This window comes from Falco naumanni, chromosome 2, assembly GCF_017639655.2.
Source record: "Falco naumanni isolate bFalNau1 chromosome 2, bFalNau1.pat, whole genome shotgun sequence".
Classification (NCBI taxonomy): Eukaryota; Metazoa; Chordata; class Aves; order Falconiformes; family Falconidae; genus Falco; species Falco naumanni.
The window spans coordinates 16,058,471-16,082,129 of record NC_054055.1 but is presented as its reverse complement, the minus strand read 5'-3'; the positions used below and the strand labels follow the sequence as shown (position 1 = coordinate 16,082,129).

Here is a 23,659-nt window from a genome sequence, read left to right as displayed (position 1 = left end):
TGCTGTTTACTAAATATAAAGTATACTCTATAGGAAGTAGGAACTAGAGAAAGAGCCCTGACTAATTAAAGGAGGCTGTATCTCCTCAATCATTTTATGTCATCATAATTTTTGTCATGCTGAAGAAGAGTCATGAGGGGAAAAGTTTGCTATGTTAGATTTCTGGTATGCTGGTTTGTGGGAAGTGATTTGCATAATGATTCATCAGGAGGCCAGAAGAAACAAAGGATATCTCATTATATTCAGCCTTCAGTAGACTTGCCAGGCTTATTGCAGTTTAAAGAAGTCTGTGTCTTGATCTTTTGTGATCTAAACTGAAGCATCTTAAACCTGAAAAATGAACTGAAGTTTAAAAACAAATCAACAAAAGCTCAGAAATGAAAGCTAGAAACATTCCCAGCCCCTCACCCCCAAATCAATAAAAATTCTAGGTAAAATTTTGCAGTAATGTGTTTAATTTTTTTCACTCACATATATTTGTGTGTATACATGCAAACACACACACAAACTTACTTTGAGCAAGTGCATGGATGTTGATATGCTACCGTAGGAAAAGGAGAAAAAACACCAACCAAAAACCCAAGAAACAAATATCTGGAGGAGAGGATTTACAACTGAATTGTGTGCTTACACGGTTTTATGAATACTGATGATACTACTGGTCTCAAAATTAGCAAAATCAGTACTGGGGCAACCTCATGAAATGGCTATCATGTTTTGTACAGTAGAGATGGAGTATCTTACTCTGGATGTATTTTCCTCTCCTATTTCACCTTTGTGCCACCTAAACAGCAGCAACTTCTTTGTATAACATGCATCTTACTAAAAATAACATTGTTATCTGTATCTTTTCTTATCTCTGGCTCAGCATTACTCACACTGTTTTCAATGTGGAATTTGGATATGTGAATGCACAGAAAGGACGACTACAAATCAATTTAGAAGGGGGGTGATGCGTTGCTTTCATATGGCCCACTGAACAGGGGACATGCAGCGATGACTTGTCAGGGAGCTGGCTCATAGCAGAACATAACGTGGAGTTGTGTTCAGTGATGTTCAGCCACCACATCTTCCAGTCTGATTTGCCCATGTAATATGAAACTAGCTTGTTCATTTTTTGACTGCTCAGATGACAGAGAATGTTTAACTTGTAAGACTTCCTACCGCAAAGGAGGTAAAATGGGTTCTCTTTCAGCTGTTGTGGTACATGCTTGTTGTTCAGAATATTGGCATTTTTATTGCTGAAGTACCTGCATATTTTGATGCACCACCTACTTTCAGCAGTTTCTAACCGGTGCTGCTCTTGTAGTGGTTATTCATCCTAAACTTCAAAAATCAGCATGGTTTTCCTGAATATGAGAGTGAAAATAATATCAACTGGGTTGTCAGCATTTTAAAAGGTGGTGTCCTTCTGAAAAAAAGCCAACCTATACCAAACAAAAAAACCTGCAACCCCAAAACCAACCGTTAAAGCACAGTAGATATGTCTTTCGAGGACTGTTAAGAGTTAAATGAAATGAATATGTAAGTTAATTGTATAATTCAAAATGTTCTAATTTGAATCTTGTGTAGTAGCCTTCTGTTGATGCTTACAATGTTTTGCTTCTAGGTCAGCATGATGGACCTCTGCCACGGCAGCATGCTGGATTGCTTCCAGAGTCTTTGATATGGGCATATATTGTGCAACTCAGCTCTGCGTTACGGACCATTCATACAGCAGGACTGGCATGCCGAGTTATGGATCCAACAAAGATTCTAGTAACGGGAAAAACAAGGTAATGAAAGTGTTACTTCTCTGTCTTGCTGTGATCTGTATTCATGGTAGCTGCTGACCACGCACCTGTTTCTAGTTAGACTTTGTTATTTCTGTTACTTTTAACTGGTGGAGACGATGTGCTAAAACTTGTAACTTTTCAAAAAGTTCTTTTTAAACATATTTTGGGAAAGGCATGTATTATCTTCAAAGAACTGTTCAGATCCATTACTGACAATTTAAAATTTGTTGATTTCTTTGTAAACTCATGACTCTGTTGCATTTTATCAAATAGCAAAATTAGTATTTTCTGCTTCATAGTAATTTGCTGAGTACTGATGACTTTTTTGTCATATCAAAGCATTCAATGAATGCTAGAGAAAAAACTGAGTAACCAACAGAATTTAATGACACTTCTTCCTTTTCTCTTCTTCCTAAAGGTTACGAGTTAATTGTGTTGGAATCTTTGATGTTTTGACATTTGACAACAGTCAAAATAATCCACTGGCATTAATGGCTCAGTTTCAGGTAAGACAGCAATACCATAGTTAGATTAGTAACTTGGCACAAGGAGTACTGAAAATCGGTGTGATACCTTTTGGAAGACAAATATTTTAATTAAACTGTAGCCCAGTATATCTATCTCTAAATGACTGTATTTTTTCTTTCTTGATTTGATCTTGGTTCCGCCATGCATTATTCAAATATGCTTGTAATTTAGAAATTTGAGTGCTCATTTTGGTATCTTCTGCTTCTAAAATTTCAGCAAACTCACCAAACAGGTTGGACTATTAGTATTTAACAAACTTAAGTCAGAAATGCTTAGGAATATGAATTTCTAAAGGAAGGAGAAGAAAAAGGTCTTACATTTGGTGTTAGAGATAAAAACCCATGGTTTGGTAACAGTTTTTGCTTTGCTTTCTCTTTTGTTAGGTTAACAAAAATAAGTAAATGTTGAATACCTGTTCACGGAGCAGTAAGAGATCTTACAAATACCTGCACCTAGGCATTCTCCTCACTGCTAAAAGGTTTTAGTGTATCTTTATTTTAGGCTCCTAGTTTTTCCATGCTCTCCTGACATTCTCTGAAGTGTGGACTTCGCATAATGCCTGAATTCAGAGGAATTCCTTTAGACTTAGCAAAAAACTGTTCCACAGTCATCTGGAGCATCACTGTGTACAGGAGTGCCTCTTTCCCTAGCTTCCCCTCAGGGTAAAGTACATTGCTTCAGCAGTCATCACATACCCTGTCTGTACTGGGAGTGAACAACTACAGTAGGGAGTTGTATTTAATTTGTTTTCATTAATTGAGCTTATTCACTGTGAGAAAATTGCTCATTCAGAGTCTTCTAGTAATAAATGAAATGTTTGAACTTTGGCCAGGCAGAAACTAGCTTATTGGAGACAGTGTCCTAGAACATAGCAACTTTTTTTTTTTAATGATACAGTAAAGCATTTTCCAGTGTACTTTGAGTAGTACATCAAAGGATTCCCTGCCCTCCACACTCCCCAGCTCTGTATCAGTGGGCTATTGGTAATAGTTTAGTGGGAAACAGCTAAGAGAAGATAGGAGTACATACAAGTGAGGGGTTCCATGCCTAAAAATATAATGATATTTCATTTTTTAAAATCTAAATACTGCTTTAAATTTATTTTAATTGCAGCTGGGAAAGAGATCTTCCTGAGGGATTATGACATGCAAGTAATTTTAAAGTAAAACGTTTAATGTACTTGGAGGTACAAATCTAAAAATACTCACAGGTACATGAATCTGTCAAAAGCATTTACCACCATAGCAGCCCCAATATTTGGCAGTTAACTTGTTTGGGTAATGCACAGTTTTGTTTAGAGGGGGGTGTTTTTACATGTTTTGTACATTGTAAATGCCCAAATTGTTCTGGTATCACTGCTAAACCAGAAGAGAAGTACTCTTAAATACATAGTTTGGAAGATCTAAACTGGAGTTAGAAAATACAGTATCGTCACCCTTTTTCTTGCTTCCTCTAGAAGGGCTAGGCTTTCATTATCCATTTTGTTCCTTCAGAGATTCTGGACTGAGTTCATTCCTTGAAATTCAGGAGTCATTTATCAGCCTCTCTCTTTGTTTGCCCTAGCCAGATAAAATTACAAAATAACAGCTGCTACTTGTCCTTTTTCCTCTCGATCCATGACCCAGTTCCTGAATTCCTCTGGGACTCCTGTGACTGTTAAAAATGCAGGTTATCTCTTGGTTTACTGCCCAGCTAATATGCATTTCCTTGTTGCTGTCTTCAATGGAGGAAGGCATTTTTGTTAGCATTTGTCACTTTCTGGCTATTTCCCATTGTTTAATAGGGGGAAAGAGTTTGGCCAGAACAGTGAGGGGCTATGTAAAAGGAATGCAGTTGTTTACAATCTGTGTTAAGTGCATTAGTTTATATGATCATTTAAGAGTTAAGTAAAGGCAACAATAAGGGAAGTTAAAAAAATTAAATGAAATATGAATGGCCACTTGCGTTAAAAACAAGGTGTTAAACCTGTATAAATTCTAGCACATCACTTCCCACTCCCCAGTCCTTAAGTCCTGTGTTTACCAGTTACAAGATACGAATGGGAAAATTGCAAATGGTGATGTAGGAAACAGTAAAAAGGTTTAATAAATATTTCTGTATTTGAGGTAAAATGAAGGTGAGTCCTCTCCATACAAAACGAAGAGAAAACATAGGTTTTATTGATTTAACAAGGGCAATAAGGTTATGTTTGCTCAAAGTAAATATTTTTAATTTAGCAAACCAAAAAAACTTTATAATGCACCTCCCCAAATTTAAAGAAACTAGCTTAAGAGGCATCTGAAGTATTAATGTTGATTTTAAAAAAATAAATTAAAAAATATCTAGCAACTGGGAGGCATTTCTAAGGGCTCTTCCAGAACTTAAAAGGATAAGTGAATCCACAGAATTGTAAAGTGGATGAGCTGATACTGATCCAAGAAAAGCAGTGGAACAAGATAAACAGAAATGTAATGTCAGTTTCAAAGAGTTTATGGAAAATGGATCTTGTCAAAAATAAGAATTATTTGACTAGCTTACGTGTCTGCCTGATAAAGCCAAGTGTATAAAATGCTGAGGTATCTCCAGGGCATTTGGCATAGTAGCACATACCTTTTTAATAATAATAAAAAAAATTATGCAGAGGGAAAGGGTGCCTATTCAATTAACTTTTAAATTGCTCACTGACATATTGGAAATTCATTTGATAACAGGGAGACATTAATGAAGAGCACTGTTTTGAGTTTTATCTCCCAGGGGCTGGTTTCTAGTCTAATGCTATTTCATAGTTCTATCAATGAACTAGATGGTGATAAAATCTTTAGTAGCAAAGCTTTCAGGAAATAAAAAGATAGGTGGGTACAGGTTACAGTTATTAATTGAATCACTAATTAAACGGTCATTAGTTGCATGCAAGGTACGTTTTTGAACAAAAGGCAGCCTGTACTTAAAGGTTTTTCTTTGAAGCTGAGAATCAACTTAGTATGACTTAGTCGCTGTTGACAGTGACCGTAGCAGAAGTCTTCTGGCAGGTCTGTGGCAAAAGAAACTGGTGTGATCCACAGATACACAATATGGAGTATGAACAGGGAAATGGTTGTTCCTAATCTGTACTTTGCACTAGCAAGGCTGCTACAGGAATACAGCATTCATTTCTGGTATTCCTGATCCAAGGAGATCTAGTACTTCTTGTGTGCCTCCTTTAACCTTTCTCTGCCTGGAAGCAGGGAATGCTGAATCTGTTCATGTTTTCACAGGGGAAGTGAGGGCTTAATAGGCATATGTGGATTGCTTCCCTATAGATAGGATGGTGTACCCCAGCTTCTGGGAAGTTATATACCCTTGTCTGCATGGTTAGAGTGATCAGTGGATGGTAGTTCTGCCCTTTCTAAAACTGGAATCTGACTTCAATAAATCCTGATCTTTATGGGTCCCTTCCAGCTTGCAATGTTCTGAGATTCCCCTACCACACAGGAAAATTACTGCCTGGTTTTGTGCACTTGTAAGACTTCAAATATTGGGCATAGTAGTACTTGCTTTCAGGGTTTCAGCTGTCAGTGAATAGTGAAGTACCTCCAGAGAGCAATTCAGCTCGCTCAATATCTGAAATGTCTTGCAGAATTACAGGTACCTTAAGCAAATCAGTTAAGTCTGGTTGATTTGAAGTTTAAGTTCCTAAGATTAGTGGGATGAATCCAAGCCACTTTTGTAACTAAAGCAAGTTAAAAGCTGAGTGTAACTTGAAATGTGTGTGTTTGAGGCTGCACTGGTGTGTTGTATCATCTCTGCCAGTTCTTCTGTTAGATGTAATTTGCAAAACAAACAAAAATCAAGGCTGTGAGTCAAACGCTCAAAAAACCAAAAGCCTGAATTTAGAATTTAATGACTGCTGTTAATGTAAAACGCTTTCTCAAAAAGTTTAAAATTTTTATGCAATCTGTATTGTAAAAACACCTAAAGCAAGACTATATTTTCATAGGGTCTTGGCTGAAACTGTATATTTTCATTGTCTCGGGATTGTGTGATGATAGAGAATTTATATAGGATACACCCTTATGAAATACTAGAAACTGAAATTTTAAAGTGTATAGGTAGGGGACTGCAGAAACAGAAAAGGTTGTGGTTAATACAAATACTTACATATTTCTTCTAAGTTTTTTAGAGGGGGAAAAAAACCGCCATTGTGCCAGGTGATGTATGTGGCTATAGATAATGCGTCAGCAAGATTTCTGTGGTACTATAACAGGGTCTTCTGCTGATCAAATTGCCTACTTGGTAGTGGAAGCAAGTGAGTTCCCACCAAAATGGGGTTTGTTGCTGTGGTCCATTTCTCTTTACCAAAGTACAAAGGAATGCTGATACTCAGGAAATCCTGATTCTGTAGAAAAGAGAGTGTAGGAAATGCCAGTCCATCCTCCTTCTCCACCACTTTGTCCTCCTCATTTCTGTCTCATTTTCCACATCCTGTTTTTGTCTTCATTAGCTACAAAAGTACCATGCTTTTTAACTTCTACCATGTTGCGTGTCCATCTTTAAATTGTGCTGCTTAATCATACTTGATAAGGAAACAGCAGGGACATTGAGAGCCCTGGAAAGGTTTTCATTCCTCTGTCCCTCAACATCTGGGAGATGTGGCTGCAGGGAAGGTCCAGCTACTGCAGCCAGAGGCAGCACACAACTACCCTTCTGGTGGTAAGAGTGGAAGAGCTGTGAGGGGCTGTGGCATGTTCACCATCACAACACTTTTCTAAAGTTGCCAGATTCTAAGCAGAACTTTAAGTGTTGCAATGCTGCCAAATTTTCAGCCTTTCTCACAGAAATGACAGAAGGTGTATTCCTTGTATGACTATGTTCTCTGCTACAAAGCATAGTCTTGCTCTGGACTATAGAGCTGACATTCTCGATAATTAGGAGCTTTCACTTTTTTAGTTTTGCAAAAACATCTTTCTCAGAAAAACCCTCAGGAAAATACAAGATTTGTATCTCTAGCTGGCTCTAAAATTCAGTCTGGGGCAGGCATCCAGCACGGAAAGCAGCAGGTGTTTTCAAGTTTGGCCAGCTTGTGTGCAGCTGAAAGCCTTTCCATCGAAAGAATCAGACAGTTTTTGCTATGAATGTGATTGCTACTAAATTAGGCTCCTGTTTTTAGAGATGGGCTTTAAAAACTGGTATAACTTTAAAAAATAATGTCTGTTGGCTGTCCATTAAAATTGGCAGAATTTCCTGTTGTGGCAAAGCAGCCTGTATGCAGCATTCATCTTTTAAGAGCAGTTCTACTTTTAAGGAAAGTGTTTAGTAACACTAAGAATTTCTTTATAAAATGTGATGCAGCTCTGTTTGTCAGCCATACAGACCTCTTCCTGTCTACTTACATCAGGCAGTTCATATCTTTTCACACTGGCCATCAGAGATTAAAATCTTTGAGCTGTCTGTTTAAAACAGAAGCATCATTTGCTGGAATCCAATGTGAATTCCAGTGTGGAATTCACACTGGATGGCCAGTGAAAAAGATATTATGAGTCCAGCAAATGCTGTTTCTGTTTTAACAAATGATCCTTGATGGGTATTTCTGCATCTCATACTGAGAAGACTTGCTCTGTTTGCCACCAACTCCTTGACTTGTCAGGAGTGAGCAGGTGGGTAGTTAGGAGAACCTCTTTGCAGAGCTTCTGCTTGCTATGCAAGAGTTCTCTTTGATACTGTCTTTAAGCTAAAAATAGGTAAATTTTAAGCATTCAAAGATAAATATAATACCTGAAAATGGCTAGGTATCAGGACAGATTTTCCTTTAACTACTGTAACTTGGACAGTCATATGGTTTGAATTGCACTTATTTTAGATGCTCGTATTCTTCAAAGGATGCTGAAGAACTGTCTCTTGTTAAACACCATATAGTACCATAGGTAGTATTTATCTGTACAAAGAATCTTATTATCTGTGTGTGTTTTCCCTGTTAGCAAGCAGATCTGATCTCCCTGGGGAAAGTTGTGTTGGCTTTGGCTTGCAATTCTTTATCAGGAATTCAGAGAGAGAATTTGCAGAAAGCAATGGAGCTGGTGACAATCAACTATTCCTCTGATCTGAAGAATCTGATTTTGTAAGTTTGCTTAATAAATCTTTTGATGGAAGTAACTTCTTTAAACATAGAATGAAAATGTCAGTTGGTGTTTTTAGGTGCATGTAAGATTACAGATATAACTACTGTCATTGAGTTGTCGGCGCAGACAATGAATGGTTAAACATAATTTAAAATTTGTTTATATAATGTGTATTTTCATGGTGTATCTAATAAAATTAATCTTATTTACTAAGTTCTTTTAAAGCTCCTAATAAGGATTAGGAGTGTAAAACCCCCAAGCATTTTAAGTTGTCTTCAATATGGGGTTTCATTGCCTATTATCTACTATAGCAATATGCTAGTCTTACCTTATGGTTTCAGAAGGTATTCAGAAATAGGCATGGTGCCTTTTTGACCAGAGTTGACTGCTAGTTTTTCTTGACTGGATATCATTTTGTGTTGTTCTTCAGTATAGTCAGCCTTTCTCCTTTTCCAGCCTAAGAGGGAAAAGTGGAAATCTGTGCCCCTTCCCTCATTTGAAAAACAATTGCATTACGATCTGAGTTATATCTTCTCTCTTTGAGTGTGTTTTTTCTCTCTGAGCAGGGTGAATTACACAATTCCATGAAAGTACACTCCTGCCTTGCACAAGTAACTGACTAGATGTATACATGTAAATCAACATGTTTTCTTTCTAATATCTTTTTAAACAAATGCTGCAATTGTCAACTTTGTGTATTACATAGACATCAGTGTCAAAGAGTTATAAAGTCGTAATAGAATGATCTCACTGGTATTTGCAGCATGTTTAAGTAATCTGTTTTGGGGTGGGGATATTTTGGCAGGTATTTGCTGACAGACCAAAACAGGCTTCGCAGTGTAAATGATATCATGCCTATGATTGGTGCACGATTCTATACTCAGCTGGATGCTGCTCAAATGCGAAATGATGTTATAGAGGAAGACCTTGCAAAGGTAAATAATTTACGAATCCCTACAGGAAAACCTGTAGTCAGTATTCCTACAGCTGTACCTTGAAAGAGAATGTTTTCTACTGGTTTTTCTTCCTGTTTGTTTAGCAACCTAAGTACTCTGCCTGCAGAATTGAGAGCTCTGAACTCAAGGTATTGAAAGTCCAAAAGCTCCAAGAACCACTAGTTTTAGGATGTCTTCAGCTAGGCTTTAACTGAAGTGACATCTTCATGTCTAACCAACAGTTTTGGGGAAAAAAATTTTCTTTACAGAATGGTTAAAAAGTAGTGTTCTGAGTAATTAAGGCCATGTATGTCATCACACACTAGATGATGTAGTTTGTGCCAGAGGTTGTAGAGCAACAAATGTTACCTTGAAATTCTTGGATAGATTTGGATTCCAGTGTCCCTTTACTCACCTCATATGTTTTCCTTTCCATATGAATGCTAGATCATGGAGGTAAAGGCTGCCATCGTCAGTTTCCCTGAAGTGTGCATCTCTTGCTGTGGGGGTCTGGTTGGTCTATCATGTTCAGCCAAGGCATCAAGTGCTAGCTACAAAGGAAGTATGTACTATGTCCCATGTGTATTTGTTCAACAGGAAAGGGTGCCTGCTCATCAGAAGCCACTGATCCCAGGATTTTCTGACAAGGCTGAGAGATATTACAGAAGGCTTTCATGACACTGAAGATATGTGTGGGATAGGGTATTAAGCTTTCCATTGTATGCCCTCATGTAGAAGTTTTTTTTTGTGGTGTTTTTTTTTTTTAAGAGACAGTAGACCAATGGTTGGGATGCTGATGGACTCCTTTGCTTAATTTCTTCACCATTGGCTTGTTGGATAACAGTTTTTCTTTCCTTAGTGAAAGATACTGAAATCTGTCAGAAGCAAAGAGCTGTAGAAGAGCCAAGTGGTATCTGCTTTGGATGAAGAGCTGTAGATGACAGGTGCCCGCTCTATCAGAGTCAGCCACTACTCCTGTGCTGAAGATGTTTAAGATCATTTCTTGTTAAGGTGGCCCAATGTGCCTGCACAAATTTGAGCAGGTGGGCCTTTTCTCATAACAAAGATGGATATTATCCTGTAATCGGCATTAATCAGTCTGCATTTTCAGTCAGGTTGTTTGTAGCAGTTGGTTAGCACTGGCATGTGAGCAGAGCCACTACAAATGCAAGTTGTTGCATAGCCTCCAGTTTGGCAATATCTGTTTACCTGGCAGTGATATATATGGCAGTTGCTTATTAGTTGTTGTACTATAACTTGTTTGTACTACTACATCCTCAGTAACATCAGAGCCACAGTATCCCTTCGGTCTAGCCTCATACCCTCCCTTCATTATTGCTCCAAAGCAGATGCTTGGGGGAGAGTATTGGAACAAGACTGGCACGTATGGTGTTTTTCCTTGTATTCTCCAAGCACACAGTCATCTGTAGCTTAGGGACTTCTGATGCTGGAAGTGGATTGTACGTAGTTAATAACTGTTTTCTTGAAACCATGAATATTTTGTTACTCCTGTAATGGTCACATTTCACAGAGCAGCGACCCCATTATGCCGTTTCCTTCCTCACCTTGAATATTCCCATCATCTATATGTCACCGCATTCCAAGCCTCAATTTTGCAAATCCTCTAAACCACTCTGTAGAAAAGCTCCCTGCCTTACAGGCTACCACCAAGCTTGCAGAGAAGGCCACCTGGAGACATAGTGCTAGTGTTGTGCACAGCTGTGTCACCATTGACTGGGAACGTGCAAGGCAGCAGCATTCACACAGATCTGGTTTTGGCTTTTGTGTATTTGGCCACCTACCAAAAAGTTACTCGGAGGTTGACCTTGATCAGCTAGCAGAGGTCCATACAGTCTTCCCTGTCAGTCTCTATAGAGTGTAGCTACTGTTGAGGCACAAGCTGTTCCGCTGTGTGTTTTTAAGACTGGTGATAGAAGTCTTGCAACCCATAGGTTGTGTGAGGTCAAGCTATTATCACCTTAACCTACTTTATTTACCCAGCTGTGCACAGTAATCTACTCCAGACTGAATTCATTTGAAATCAATATGATCATGCATGGGAGGGGATGCAGCTTAGCATGAATAATGTTGGAGAGCTTGAGCATTGGAGAATATGAATAATATCAGGAGAGAATCTTCCTTCCTGTCAGCTCTGACCAGCTCATACTTTAAAAAAATATTAATCCACAGTGTAACGTAAGCTAGGATGTAACTCTTTTTACTGTATCCTAAGTGATGCGGAAAAATGTATGTATTCCAAGCTCCCATAATTCTAATGTTCTGGTTTTTTGTGTGAGCTCATTCTCATTGCTTTATCTCTGTCATTGATGGACTCAGAATTTATACTGTTTTAAGACTTAAATTCTAGCTTTTTTGGAAAAACTTGTTTAAAAATTTTATTTGGAATCAATTCTAATTTGAATGTTAGCCTGATACTATTGTTGTTAAACATTTACTAATGATGGCGTACAAAGCATTTCTGAAAAATAAATCTGGTAGGTTATGTTCCTTCTCATCTTTACCTGAAATAAGGTATTATACTATATAATTCTACAGGTGTTGATAACTATTTGTGTGTGTATATATATTAACACATTCACATTCTCCTTGTTTAACCTATTCTATTTTAGCATGCCTGTAAGTACAGGCTGGCAAGAGACTAAACTTATGTTTCCACAGAGAAATAGATTGCCTGATCCAGTTCCTGCTGGGGCAGCAAGGTGTCATTAGTTGTTAAATCTCCACATTACGATTTGAGTATGAAGTGCTAAAATGAGCATTGCCCTACTGATACACAATACAATGCATGTGGTCTCTTTCTGAAAAAATTATACCCCCTTTTTTGAATAAATAAATCGTTGTAATAGCACTTCGTTGGAGTTACCACTGTATATCTTTTGCAAATAAGTGTCTTAATTTTAGGTTTCAGAAACGTTAATAACATCTTTTCTTTTTTTCTAGGAGGTGCAGAATGGAAGGTTGTTTAGGCTTCTAGCAAAACTGGGAACAATCAATGAAAGGCCAGAGTAAGAAATACTTGTTTTCCTAGAGTGGAGTATGTAAAATGCAGTTTGTAATACAAGGTTTCTTCCCTTAGAAATTTAAGCTATGCATTTTCCCCATGTTTGCCCCTGAAGAAATGAGTATTTAAGAACTCTTGAGAAAAATAGTATAAGCAACATTGACCAAAATTTTAAATTAAGGAGAAGAGAAGGCTACAAATAGGTACGCCAAAGTTGCTTCAGTTTTTTTGGTATGTTTTCTCTTAGCAGTCTCTTGTGAGTGACCATAGCTTTTGAGGAAATCCATAGCTTGCTTTAACTGTAGCAAATGGTGTAAATACTGGTTTTAAGCTAGTTAATTTTCAGCTTGTTTTTTATCAACTACTACATAAAAATGAAGTGTTCATGGTCTGTTTTCCATCCTATTAAATAGAATTGGAGTTGTGTTTGTAATGCTAGTTTCTAACATTCAGGTGTTAAACTTGTTGAAGATAACTCTTGCTTTCTTCCATTACTTTTCTGTGCCCCTTGGTAGGCAGTAGCTTCAGGTACTTCAGCAGCTGAAAAACTTTGAATATATTATTTTCTGTTTGTGGCAGGGGAGGAGACTGTAAGGTAATGGCAAATTATAACAGCTTAGCAGAGCAGTGAGATTACTCAGTTTAGATTGAAGAGTTACGTATATCTGTGGGGTCTGATTTTTTTCTTAACTGTCTGAGCTTTAATATGAACCTTTGCTTTGCACCAGGTTTCAGAAGGACCCAACGTGGTCAGAAACTGGAGACAGGTATTTACTAAAGCTCTTTCGAGATCACCTTTTCCATCAGGTGACAGAAGCGGGTACTCCTTGGATTGACCTCAGTCACATTATCTCATGTCTTAACAAGGTACACTGTACTTGGGTTAGCTTTTAAAAATTTGTTTGGGTTAACTTTAGAATAATATTCCACTTAAAAGCAAGTTGGCATTGGCAGATTAACTACATTGTTTTAACTGATAGTTATTCCCCCCTCTTTTGGATGAAAACAATGTATTCACTAAACTAATATTCAAACATTTATGGATATTTTAAAAAAACTCAGTACATTACTGGATTCCAAGTTTTAATATTAAATATAGAATGAGATACAGTATTAACTTTTCATCCTAGAATGCACTGAATACTGTGGGTAAGCAATGCTGGTCCCTTTATGCTACTCTGGTCTTTCAACACAGCATAAAGGATCCATAAAACCCCTTTAACTGGGGGAGGTTTCTGCCGATACAGTTTTCACAGAGGGTGGTCATAAGGCAAGAGGATCCATTACTCAACTGTGCTGACCAGAGTAGGAGACAGGAGGGAAACTGCAGTAGAAGTTTGTGCAAAATCCCTACCGTCTAGGACAGTGCTGGAAAATTTCTGTGACTTAAAATGTTAAGTCCGCTTCTGATAACTTCCCTAGCCTCTCTAGCCCTTTGTTTTTCAAGGTTGATTTAACAAAGCTGTTTGCAGTTTTCCAAGAGCTGCACCACTAGCAAAATTTTAGCTGAGCACTTTCATGATTAGTAGCAGGAGACATATGAGACCACAAGATCTTCAGTAGTTGTAGAACTTGTCTTGCTCCATAAATTAAAAAAGTAAGCAAACTATTTTTTTTTTGTATTGGCAGATCGGTTTTCAACTTATTTTACATTGTTTTTCCAAACTTCAGTAAATTATAGGAGACTAAGATGCTACTTTTTTAATTATTATTTATTTTTTTTAGCTGCTTGGTCATTCCACTCACTCTGTAGAGAATGGTGATGCAGACACTGACAATACACAGTTTCAGTGGCTAGTATTTTCTTTTCTAGGATTAGGATAGCCAACTTTCTCTTCCAGAAAAAATTGAATATATTCAGATTCTTTGACATGTAACAAATGAGTTAACTACAGTTAAATCTTTTTTTAAATTGTCAGAGCTTTTAATCTCCTATTGGACCACTGCTGTGCATTTCTTTTAACCTCCTTTTTATCTTTCTGGTTGGTGTCTGTAATCACTTTAAAAAGGACATTAAAAGGATTGAGGCTAAATCAAAAAGAAAGCATGTTGATATTCAAATAGGCAGTGAAATGCCATCATGATTTGAAAGCAGTGACCTGTACAGTACTGTAGCAAGAGGGGACAGTTCTGAATTCCATAGGTCAGGTAAGAGATGGTGTCAAAGAATGCCTCGTTCTACAAACGTTCATGGCTTAACTTGTTAAAGAGAGACTCTTCTCTTCTGTGGTTGTGGGCTCAGCACACAAAAAATGTAGGACTTTCAGAACTCTACTTTGGAAATACACTCTGAAAAACACTTTTGAAACTGTAGCGTGTACTAGTGGAAGTGGTTATATGGACTTTCCTGCTACACTCCAAAAGCATTCCTTTTGAATGAAAATTACTCTATTGTTTAAACATTTTTTTCAATGTGGTGTTTTGGGGATCTTTTCAGCTGAGATACTGATTTATGCCTCCGCAGCAGGAGAGAAAGCAAGCCATAAATATTTATGTTTCTCGTTAGCTGTGTGGCTTTAATACAGATCTTCCATATCCTACATTCATTAAGGTAATTCACTGATTTCTTGAATGATGCTAATGGGAACAGTAAACAATATTTCACAAACACCTTAATCATGATAATATTTGTAATGGATCTTGGAAGAGACTGGTGGCTTTATCCTACTTTAGAAGAACTAAAAGCTAGTTGGCTTGCTTTTGTCCTTCTGAAGCTATTTGCAAAGCAGAAACTGTAAACTGGGGAGGTTCCAACTTTTAAAGTTATACTCAGAACATTATTTTAGAAGACAAATGCAAGAAATTTCTAACTTGCTGTGTTGCTCCAGACAGCAGCTAGTGGGACATCTCTGACAAATGTAACTGTTCTTCTGCTATTTGGTACAACATTGATACATTTACTTAATCCTGCTGGGGTTGTATTTCCAAAGATTATCTCAATAGTGTCATATCCCACTTGCCTCTGCCCCACCTTTTGTATTGGAACAAGAAAATTTGTAGTGTCAAGTATTTGGGAATACCAATATATCGACTAAAACAGAGCAAAAAAAGTTTTTGCATTATAAGGGAGTCTGACAATTACCCATTGAGGAACATTTCTTGCAAAGCAAGGATAACACAAAATATAGCATCAGAAAGGACTTCAGCATGTAAAAAAGGATATTTCTCTGTTCCAAACTAGGATTTAGTGGTAGATCTCTAAAGTACATGGTGTAGCATACAATTTTTTAATACTGAATTTGAGATGCCAGAATAAAGCATGAAAAAAAAAAAAGTAGAACAGACTTTAATCTTTAACCACAAATTACCTATTTGTTTATGGATTATAACTGGGTAATCTTTTCTTAGAGTAAGAGATGAAATCTACCATACAGGAACTAGTTTGTTTCCAGTACTGCCAAAACCGTAAGGTTTGGGTTTCTACCAGTTTTCAGATTGCCTGGGACTGATCCATCCGTTATTTTATTTTTGAGGGGGCAAGAAGTAATTTACCTACCCTGCATGGAGGCTTGTGCATCTTATGTGCAAATGTAATGTCGGAAGTGGTTTTGTGCATCAGGAGCTACATGGAAATTTTGCTAGGCTTTCTACACAGGGGAAGATAGCATTGCAGGACTGTTAGCTTTATGGAAAGGGAAGAAAACAATTGTAACCTAGTCCAAAGGTCTGGAATGTCCATCAGGTTAAGACCAAAATGTCTCGATTTTTTGGCAAGTACATTGTTGTGGTGCGATTCAGATCCTTCCTTTCTGTGGTGTTCGCAGATTTGAACTGCACCACAACAATGTACTTGCCAAGAAATTGATTGCTTTTGTTATTGGGGAAATGTTTTGCCATTTCTTTCACACTTCTTTTATTTTATCTTTTGCATTCTTGTTACAGTTAGATGCTGGTGTGCCAGAAAAAATAAGCCTCATTTCCAGAGATGAGAAGAGTGTACTTGTGGTAACTTACAGCGATTTAAAACGCTGCTTTGAAAATACTTTTCAAGAACTGATTGCAGCCGCAAATGGTCAGTTGTAGTATTTGCTGAAAGCATGCAGGACATTGCTGAGGAACTTAACAAATAGCAAATTGCACTACAGCTGAATTGTTGTTGTCATCTCATTTCACATTTGGGAAACAAACAGGAGATGAGCAAAGCTGCTTGCACTTCAGTCAGGTACACTGTTACTTGAAGGGAAGAATGTTTCACTTATCCTAGAGCTAAGGCTGCCATTGGAGGCTTTATCTGTGAAGAATTTATTTTAGATTAAGGAACACATCAGGTGCATGATGTTCCTGCTTTTATTTTTTCCACTTGTATATGCACTAATTTTAATTTTTTTAAGACTTTTCTGATCTCTGAAGTTTTGCCACATTGTATACTTAAGGGAAACTCTTTGCAAGGACATTTCTGGGATACATTTTTTGTCACTGAGGATATAGCAAAATTTATTCATTTTTGATATTATTTGCACCCAGAATAGCATAAAGGACCAGGTAAATAATTTAATAGAAACTGTGTTCTATTAATGACCGTTTAGTTCGTAACCTCTGTAAAAGTGTGTTGTATGCAAGCTCTGTATGCCACCCACTGTTAGCTCAAAGAAACATGAGAAGATGAAACGTTTTAAAACCAGTGAAGTATCGGTGAATTGACAAAAACAGGGAAGAAAGCCCCCTGTCATTTGGTTTAAACTTTGTCTAAGAGAAGTGACGAAAATAGTGTAATGGGAAACATCTATAATTTAAGGAGCATATCAAACTTGCTCTAAACACAACCAGCGCCTTTTAAAAACTGTTTGTATGTTTTCCTGCTAGTCAGAAGCATTTACATTTATGCAATTTTTTTAATAGATTTTTTTTTTAAAGAAATTGTTTAAATGCCTGAAGTTTCAGGAGTGTATTACTTTAGGTTATTTACAGTATAATTTTTGTATAAAGTTCTGTTCTTTGAACCACAGCTTTATTATGGTACGCTACACTGGATACAGATACAAAGACACTGTTAAAAGAAGATTAACTAAACACAGCAGTTGTCTGGCATCAAGAGCTTTTCAAGTTTTACAGCCTGAATCTGGAGGGATAATGATCTGCTGTGCCTTTGCAGTCACTGCTTAGCCCAAAGTAATATTACTTTTGATAATACTCAACACATGAATATTCCTGAAGTAATTCAGTCTCTTCCTCCTCAATTACCTTTCTAATATTTGGACATGCAGTTGTCTCCAAACTTGGGTATTCATGGGATTTCTAGTTAAACACCTACACTTTGATACTGAAGACTGCCAAATATGTAGGAATTTCCTTTCTTAAAGCGGTAGTGAAGACTGTATCTATCCTTTCCCAGCACTGAATGTTTTAATAGCACTGGGTGCTCACCATGAAGAAAATGTGGAAACTCAAAAGGTCAGGACAGACTCTAAGCACTTGCAACTGATGTTACTGACATCAATTTTAATAATTCTCAATATTTGTAGTTTTCAGAGAAGTTTTTAATATTTCTCTGTCCACTTTTATAAGCTTTAAAATGTTTCTCTGCCTTGAGACTTGCATCAAGAAAAAAGCAACTCTCTTCACATCGAAAGCTTTGAAGACTAGGGACATGCTTTACACATTTTAGAAAATGTGGTTGAATCCACATTAGGTAGCATCAGTTGTTGAGTTTAAAAATCAGATATTGTTGCATTTGATCGAATGAATTTTAAAAGGAACGTAATGTTTAATATTCAAACGTAACAGTTGCCAGAATGTTCTTTTTAATATAAAAGGAACAGGAACTTTGAAAAGTGAACATGCAAAACAGTCTTTTATCATTAGCTCATGTATTTGAGGAAGAGCAGCTGTCTTTTATATGTTTTTTGACAAATCATATTGTAATTCTTTTGTACAAAAAAGAAGTACTTGTATTCTAGAAGAAATATGAAATGCTTAATTTATAAGCGGGCTGAGGTTTTTTCCAGTATTGTTTTCTTTGAAAATGAAAGGGGATCATCTGTTCAGTTGTGGGGTTTGGGAACCTTTGAAAATTTAATTTGTGGACCAATATTTTGTGAAAGTGTAAGGCAGGGGTAAAATAGGGCTTGAATTCTCATCCTTTTTAGACCAGCAAACCACCCTCTGCAAGACATGTCTAAATTGCAAACCTGTGTGTATTTGCATAATGTCAGTTTGCTTCAGCCCCTAGTAACCTCAGGACTTGGTTTAAAAATAAAAAGGTAGACAGCTAATAAGTTTTCATACATAACGTCAGCCAGAAAATACTTGGTGTCAGGTAATACATAAACTAAAAAAAAAAAAAAAAGTTTTTGTTTTCTATTTATTTCATTTGGTCCGTATTTGGGAATGATTTGAACAGTCTGAAGTTCAGCTTGGGTGTTTTTTTGGGGAGAGCCCTTCTACCCCATTTTAATTCCATTTAGAAGGTTGTCCTAGTAGTTTGATCCATTCATAGGGAGAACTGTGTACCTGTATTTAAAGAAGAGCCACCAGGATGTGCCCTCCCAGATGGGAAATTTAATTCTGACCTTCCTATTTTTTACAGCTAAAAGCACAGAAGGGACAACCTTTGAAATCATCTGATGTTGGTCATTTTAATTTTTGTACCTGTTTTAAGTTCTGTTGCTGTATTTACTATATTGTAAATATTTTGTTGAGGGTACATATGTATTTTTGATTTGCCCTTGTTTCAGTAATTCAGGTGTCAACTGCTTCCCCTAAAAAGCACCAGTATGTTAAGTTCTAATGTCATGATCCCAGTATGTGTTACTCATCTTTAATCCTGTTTTCATTCTTCATGTGTACAGCAGTATTTTTAATAAAGAATACCAGAAATAACGTGGCCTTATTTTGACAATGTGAAGTTCTGAAGCTGGATACGGGGCTTTTCAACTTTGGTGCTAGAATTGTATTTCATTCTATCATATTTCTTTTGTATTCACTCTCTCTGCAATGCAGAGTTACAGTCGTGAGTTGCAAAGTGCATTTAGTGCTTGCCACTTACATCAGGCGTCCTAAAACTTACAGTTGATGTTGGCTGGAATTGTACTAGTGCAGAGTTCCTGAACTCTGAAGTGAAGTCACATCTGCTTTTGTCAGATCAGATCTGCTTTAGTAGACATGCCCTAATTTTGGAAATTATTAAAGTACCCTTGCGTTCATGTTTATTAAGCTTTTTTGCCCAGTAACAAAGTATATTCATTTCTCTGAGAATTTGCATGTGGAGTCATGACAGCTTCATTTCCCAGAATTATTTTTCTTTATCATTAACCAGCAAAGGTGAGATGACTTACTGGTGGTATAAAAATCTCATATACCCATTGAATCCTGACCATGCTTGTGTAATGTGAAGTTTTGTGCAATATATGTGAAATTGTCAATACTCCCTGCATACTTTTAACATGGAGTCATTATCTCTTAAATTGCAGTGGTTTAGAAATGTTATTACATAAGCTGCAGTAGGCTTGATTGATGCTCTTACCTAATGTGCAGCAACAGCTACACAACTCCTGTGGCAGTAGGCGATTCAGTTACGTTCTGCCTGCCCAGAGAAAGTTTCATCTCTGCTTCCTTCCAGTACTTCCAGTTTATCTGCAGCGTGGCTTGGAGATCCCCTCAGATTATAAAATGCGGTATAGCAGAGAGCGTTTGACTGAACGTCTCTGTGGAGGCAGCATCCCCAGCTTCTGATGGTTGACATGGGGATGTGGAGATTCTTTGGAGAAAGCATCTACCAGGCCTAAGGTGCTAACTTGTGTCACACTTGGTTCAGAATAGGTTTTGCTGGAGACACTTTAGCTCTGTTCGCTGGCCTTTCATCTGCACCAGATCTTCTAGCTGAAAAAGTGACCAGGCATGGGGGGCAGTTGAATGGATGTTCATCAACAGGCTGCATTGTTTCCCCCCACCCTGAAACATTGCCTCTCCCCAGTTGTCTTTTTGCCTCTGGACAGCAGTAAGCGTTTCTCAGATAAGCTGAATCTAGGGGATGTCACGCACGCAGGGCATGGTACAAGTGTCCATCACTGTCTGCTTAGCTGTGTGAGAAGCGTGCCTTCCATGCAATTACTCCATATTCTCCTTTGCTCACAAAACTGGCCCACAGGATGGATCGTTTGCCGGATGTATTAGTGCTGCCCAATGCTGAATCATCTGCTGCAGTGTTTTTTGATATGGGATTTACTAGTTTGGCAGAACTCGGGATTCTTTCAAAAGCAAATTTTATTATATGCATTTAGCAGTCAAGTACATTATACAAAGACAGAAAATGCAGGACAAAATGGGAGTTATTCACATACAAAGAATCTTAGGGGTTTCATATAAAAGTAATCTTTGTAGTCTAGTTTTCTTAAATATTTATGCACAAAGAGCATATTTATATATTTACACTGTGCAAACATTTCCATTAAGATGCATCATCCCATAACTAGTTTTGCTCAACTGGAGTTAAGAAACAGTCCTTAAACTTTCCTTTCATTTTGATCAAGATCAAATATACTTTACCAGCAAGAGACAGTGCAATAGATACTTAAAACTGATGAACTATTGGCCAGGAAGATCAAGAATTAATACTTACTTAGAAGTAGTGGTACACGTTTCTTTTACTTGAATATCCAAGAACATTTTTCTTTGTAATATGCAAAAGGTCATTTGCCTTTAAGTCTGTTAGTGGGTTAAATTCACAGCTCCTAAGCTGAGTTTGAAGAGGTCAGAACCATATTATATGTAGCATTTGAGTTAATACGTCTTTATAGTGGACCATGAGAAGCTGAGATTGGGCAGTGGTTGTTGATTTGGAAAACATCAGTGCTACTGTGTGAAATGGCCAACTCAGTATTGCATTCAAAGGTGAAAGGGGATGGTGCATCCTTATGCTTCTCTAACAGAACACTGATGCCCTTTCTTAGCTGCTATACAAAACTCTGTTGCAAGTGAATGATACAGTTTTATTCCTGTACATATATACTAGTAACTAATACGAAATCCAACTGTCTTCATAGAAAAGCTGCCCTAACTTTCTAATGAGATTGTCTTATTTCTGACTAATCTCTTCAAACTCTCTAGTGTTAAATTCATTTAAAGTATATGCAATTTAGTAGCCATCCTGTCTTTTCAGACAGATTCCCATAAATAAAATATAATCAGTGCAGTGTTAGAAGGTCCATGGAGTTTCATGGACAGAGCTTGGCTTTTAATATCCCTAGCTTGTGGCTTGGTTCCAGTGTGTGCGTGTTGGCATACTGACAAAGTGCAAAACTTCAAGCGTATCTACTTGATTTCAGCAGGCTTGTCCAAACCTGATTGATATGTCTTCCCTATTGCAGCTTGGCTCTGATCTTAGTTCTGCTCTATCCTTGCCAATTCTGTTTTGCAACACAAATTTGAAATCCCTGCCTCGCGAGACTCCTCGCTGCGCTTGCCATCTGAAGCAGTAAGAGCTGTACAATGCCCTATCCCCAGCTAGCGAATTCGGAGCTTCCCTGGAGGATTAGGCTTCCCTCGAGTCTCTCAAAGCAGATCCTTCTTCAAGGATCCTTGGTTTTCCAGCAGTACACAGGCCCCAGCAACAGGGTGCAAATGCCCCAGTGCCTGATGCGGGCTCCCAGATGCTGCTCCCAACCAGGACACGGGTGCTGCACCCCAGTCCAAGCAGAGGCGGGGAGACTAGAGCATGAAATACCATCCTGCTGCCAGGGACCAAACAGTGAGCTAGTTTTCTCTGTAATGATGGCGACCATCCAGGTCTTCAGAAGCACTGGGCAATTTTAGTGGTAGCTGTTGGTGTTCAGCATTTGGGAGAGTCAAGGGCTAAGCATTAGTATGTCACTATATTTTGTATATGCTTGTTGCAGTCTGTAGAAAAGCAGATCACTGAGATTAAGCCAATGATATCTTTTAAAATTTTAGGATAATTGAAACTATTTGGGTCAAAGTTCTATAACATGACAGTGTTTCAGAACAACCTTTTTGGATTAAATGCATATTTAAATCTTGGCCTAGAATTACTTAAACAGGTGGCTGAGAATAAAGGATGACAGAGTTGTAGTCAGGAGGGGGAGAATGGCTTGCTTTCATTTTCTCCAGCACTGTGTTACCGTATGTGTATCTTCGCTTGGATTCACTGAGCTGGTCACAGCTGAAACTGCAGAAACTTCTTGGCTTGGTTATTCCAGAAAGCACTGACTCCTTGCTCCTGCTGGCACCTTTAATGCTGTAACAGAGCAGTGTCACTGTTAGCATATTTGCCATGTACAAGTGTTTGTTTTAATGACTTAAGCAAAGCCACATCACAAGAAGCAGCTTTGTTAATTCTCAGATGCTGGGAACAGCATGGATGCAGATGGAATTGCTCAGTGGGAGAGCTGAACGGAGGGCTGAAAGAGCCCTCCTGTGTGTCCCCCCTGGAGTCCCCTCCTGAACAGAGATGCTGTGACTGATTATCACTATTAAGGTGTTTGTGTTCATTCTAAGTATTAGAGTCTTAGTGCTTAAGGGGAGTATTTGATTGCTCAGCTTAAGCTGTAATTGTTCGTTTGTGGCAGGTGCTAGGGAGTGAAACTTGGTTGTAGAGCAAAATAACGTGGAGTGTCAGATACCTCTGCTGCTACAGGGCTGTGCATCCCCATAGGGTCCCCACACTGTTCTACCTAAGGGAAGTGGGTTGGTTGTTTTGGGGGTTTTTTTGAGCGGGAGTGAAGTAATGAAAGGTTTTAAGCCTTGGGGCAAAAGCAGAAAGCTACTAGCATAGGTGTTCCCAAAGCTTCATGCTGGGATCAGTTTTAAAGATAAATGGATTATGTGTGTGAGGAAGGGCACAAGATGTGGGTATCTCCTCTCTTATGCTTCTCTTGGCAGCAGACATGAGCAGCTGGTTTGAATTAGTTTTCCTGTCCCACAGAGGACCAGTTATCCTATAGGCTGCCTTTTGTAAGATGCCTTTTACAAGAGGGGCTTAATGTCTTCTCAGCTAAGCCACTTTTAAAGACGCTGCCTTGCAGCTCTTTCTCACCCATATTCAGAGCACACAGTACTTAAAAGGGCTCTCTCGATAATGAGGAAAGTTAAGGCAGAGTTTTTTTCACAGTATTGAACTTAGATGTCAAAAATTTATGTGGAGACAATGGACAAGCCAGAGCATTTTCCATCATTGATTACATGTGAAATCCTAATGTAAACATATGTTGGACTGCAGTGCCTAAAATTAGAATCTCTCCCCTGTGTTTTTATAAGTTCATGGACACTCCACCCCTCTCCATTTATAAGGTCAGGAACATTGGCAGCCCTAGTCTTGAATTCCAGAGGAGACAGTCAGAACATCTGCTGAGGCTTTTGAAGCCCAGGGTT

General features: G+C 38.0%; 2 protein-coding genes across 15 annotated transcripts in view; one reads left to right on the top strand and one right to left on the bottom strand.

The window, feature by feature from the left end:
• The window catches only part of PAN3 (poly(A) specific ribonuclease subunit PAN3), an 81,805-nt gene extending 62,652 nt beyond the window's left edge, over positions 1–19,153 (top strand). For 11 of the 14 annotated variants that reach the window (XM_040583414.1, XM_040583411.1, XM_040583409.1 and 8 more), the window contains 7 exons: positions 1,610–1,775; positions 2,194–2,281; positions 8,237–8,376; positions 9,183–9,312; positions 12,274–12,338; positions 13,063–13,201; positions 16,217–19,153. In XM_040583414.1, the coding sequence (XP_040439348.1) occupies positions 1,610–1,775; positions 2,194–2,281; positions 8,237–8,376; positions 9,183–9,312; positions 12,274–12,338; positions 13,063–13,201; positions 16,217–16,357 (869 nt within the window). In that variant the 3' untranslated portion in view covers positions 16,358–19,153. The other 3 variants (XM_040583415.1, XM_040583413.1, XM_040583416.1) reach the window with 2 other exon arrangements.
• A 1,365-nt stretch (positions 19,154–20,518) lies between these two features.
• FLT1 (fms related receptor tyrosine kinase 1) overlaps positions 20,519–23,659 on the bottom strand; it is a 117,695-nt gene continuing 114,554 nt past the window's right edge. Inside the window, exon 30 of the mRNA XM_040583401.1 lies at positions 20,519–22,526. Coding sequence (XP_040439335.1) covers positions 22,322–22,526 — 205 coding nt within the window. The 3' untranslated portion in view covers positions 20,519–22,321. The remainder of the gene's footprint in view (positions 22,527–23,659) is intronic.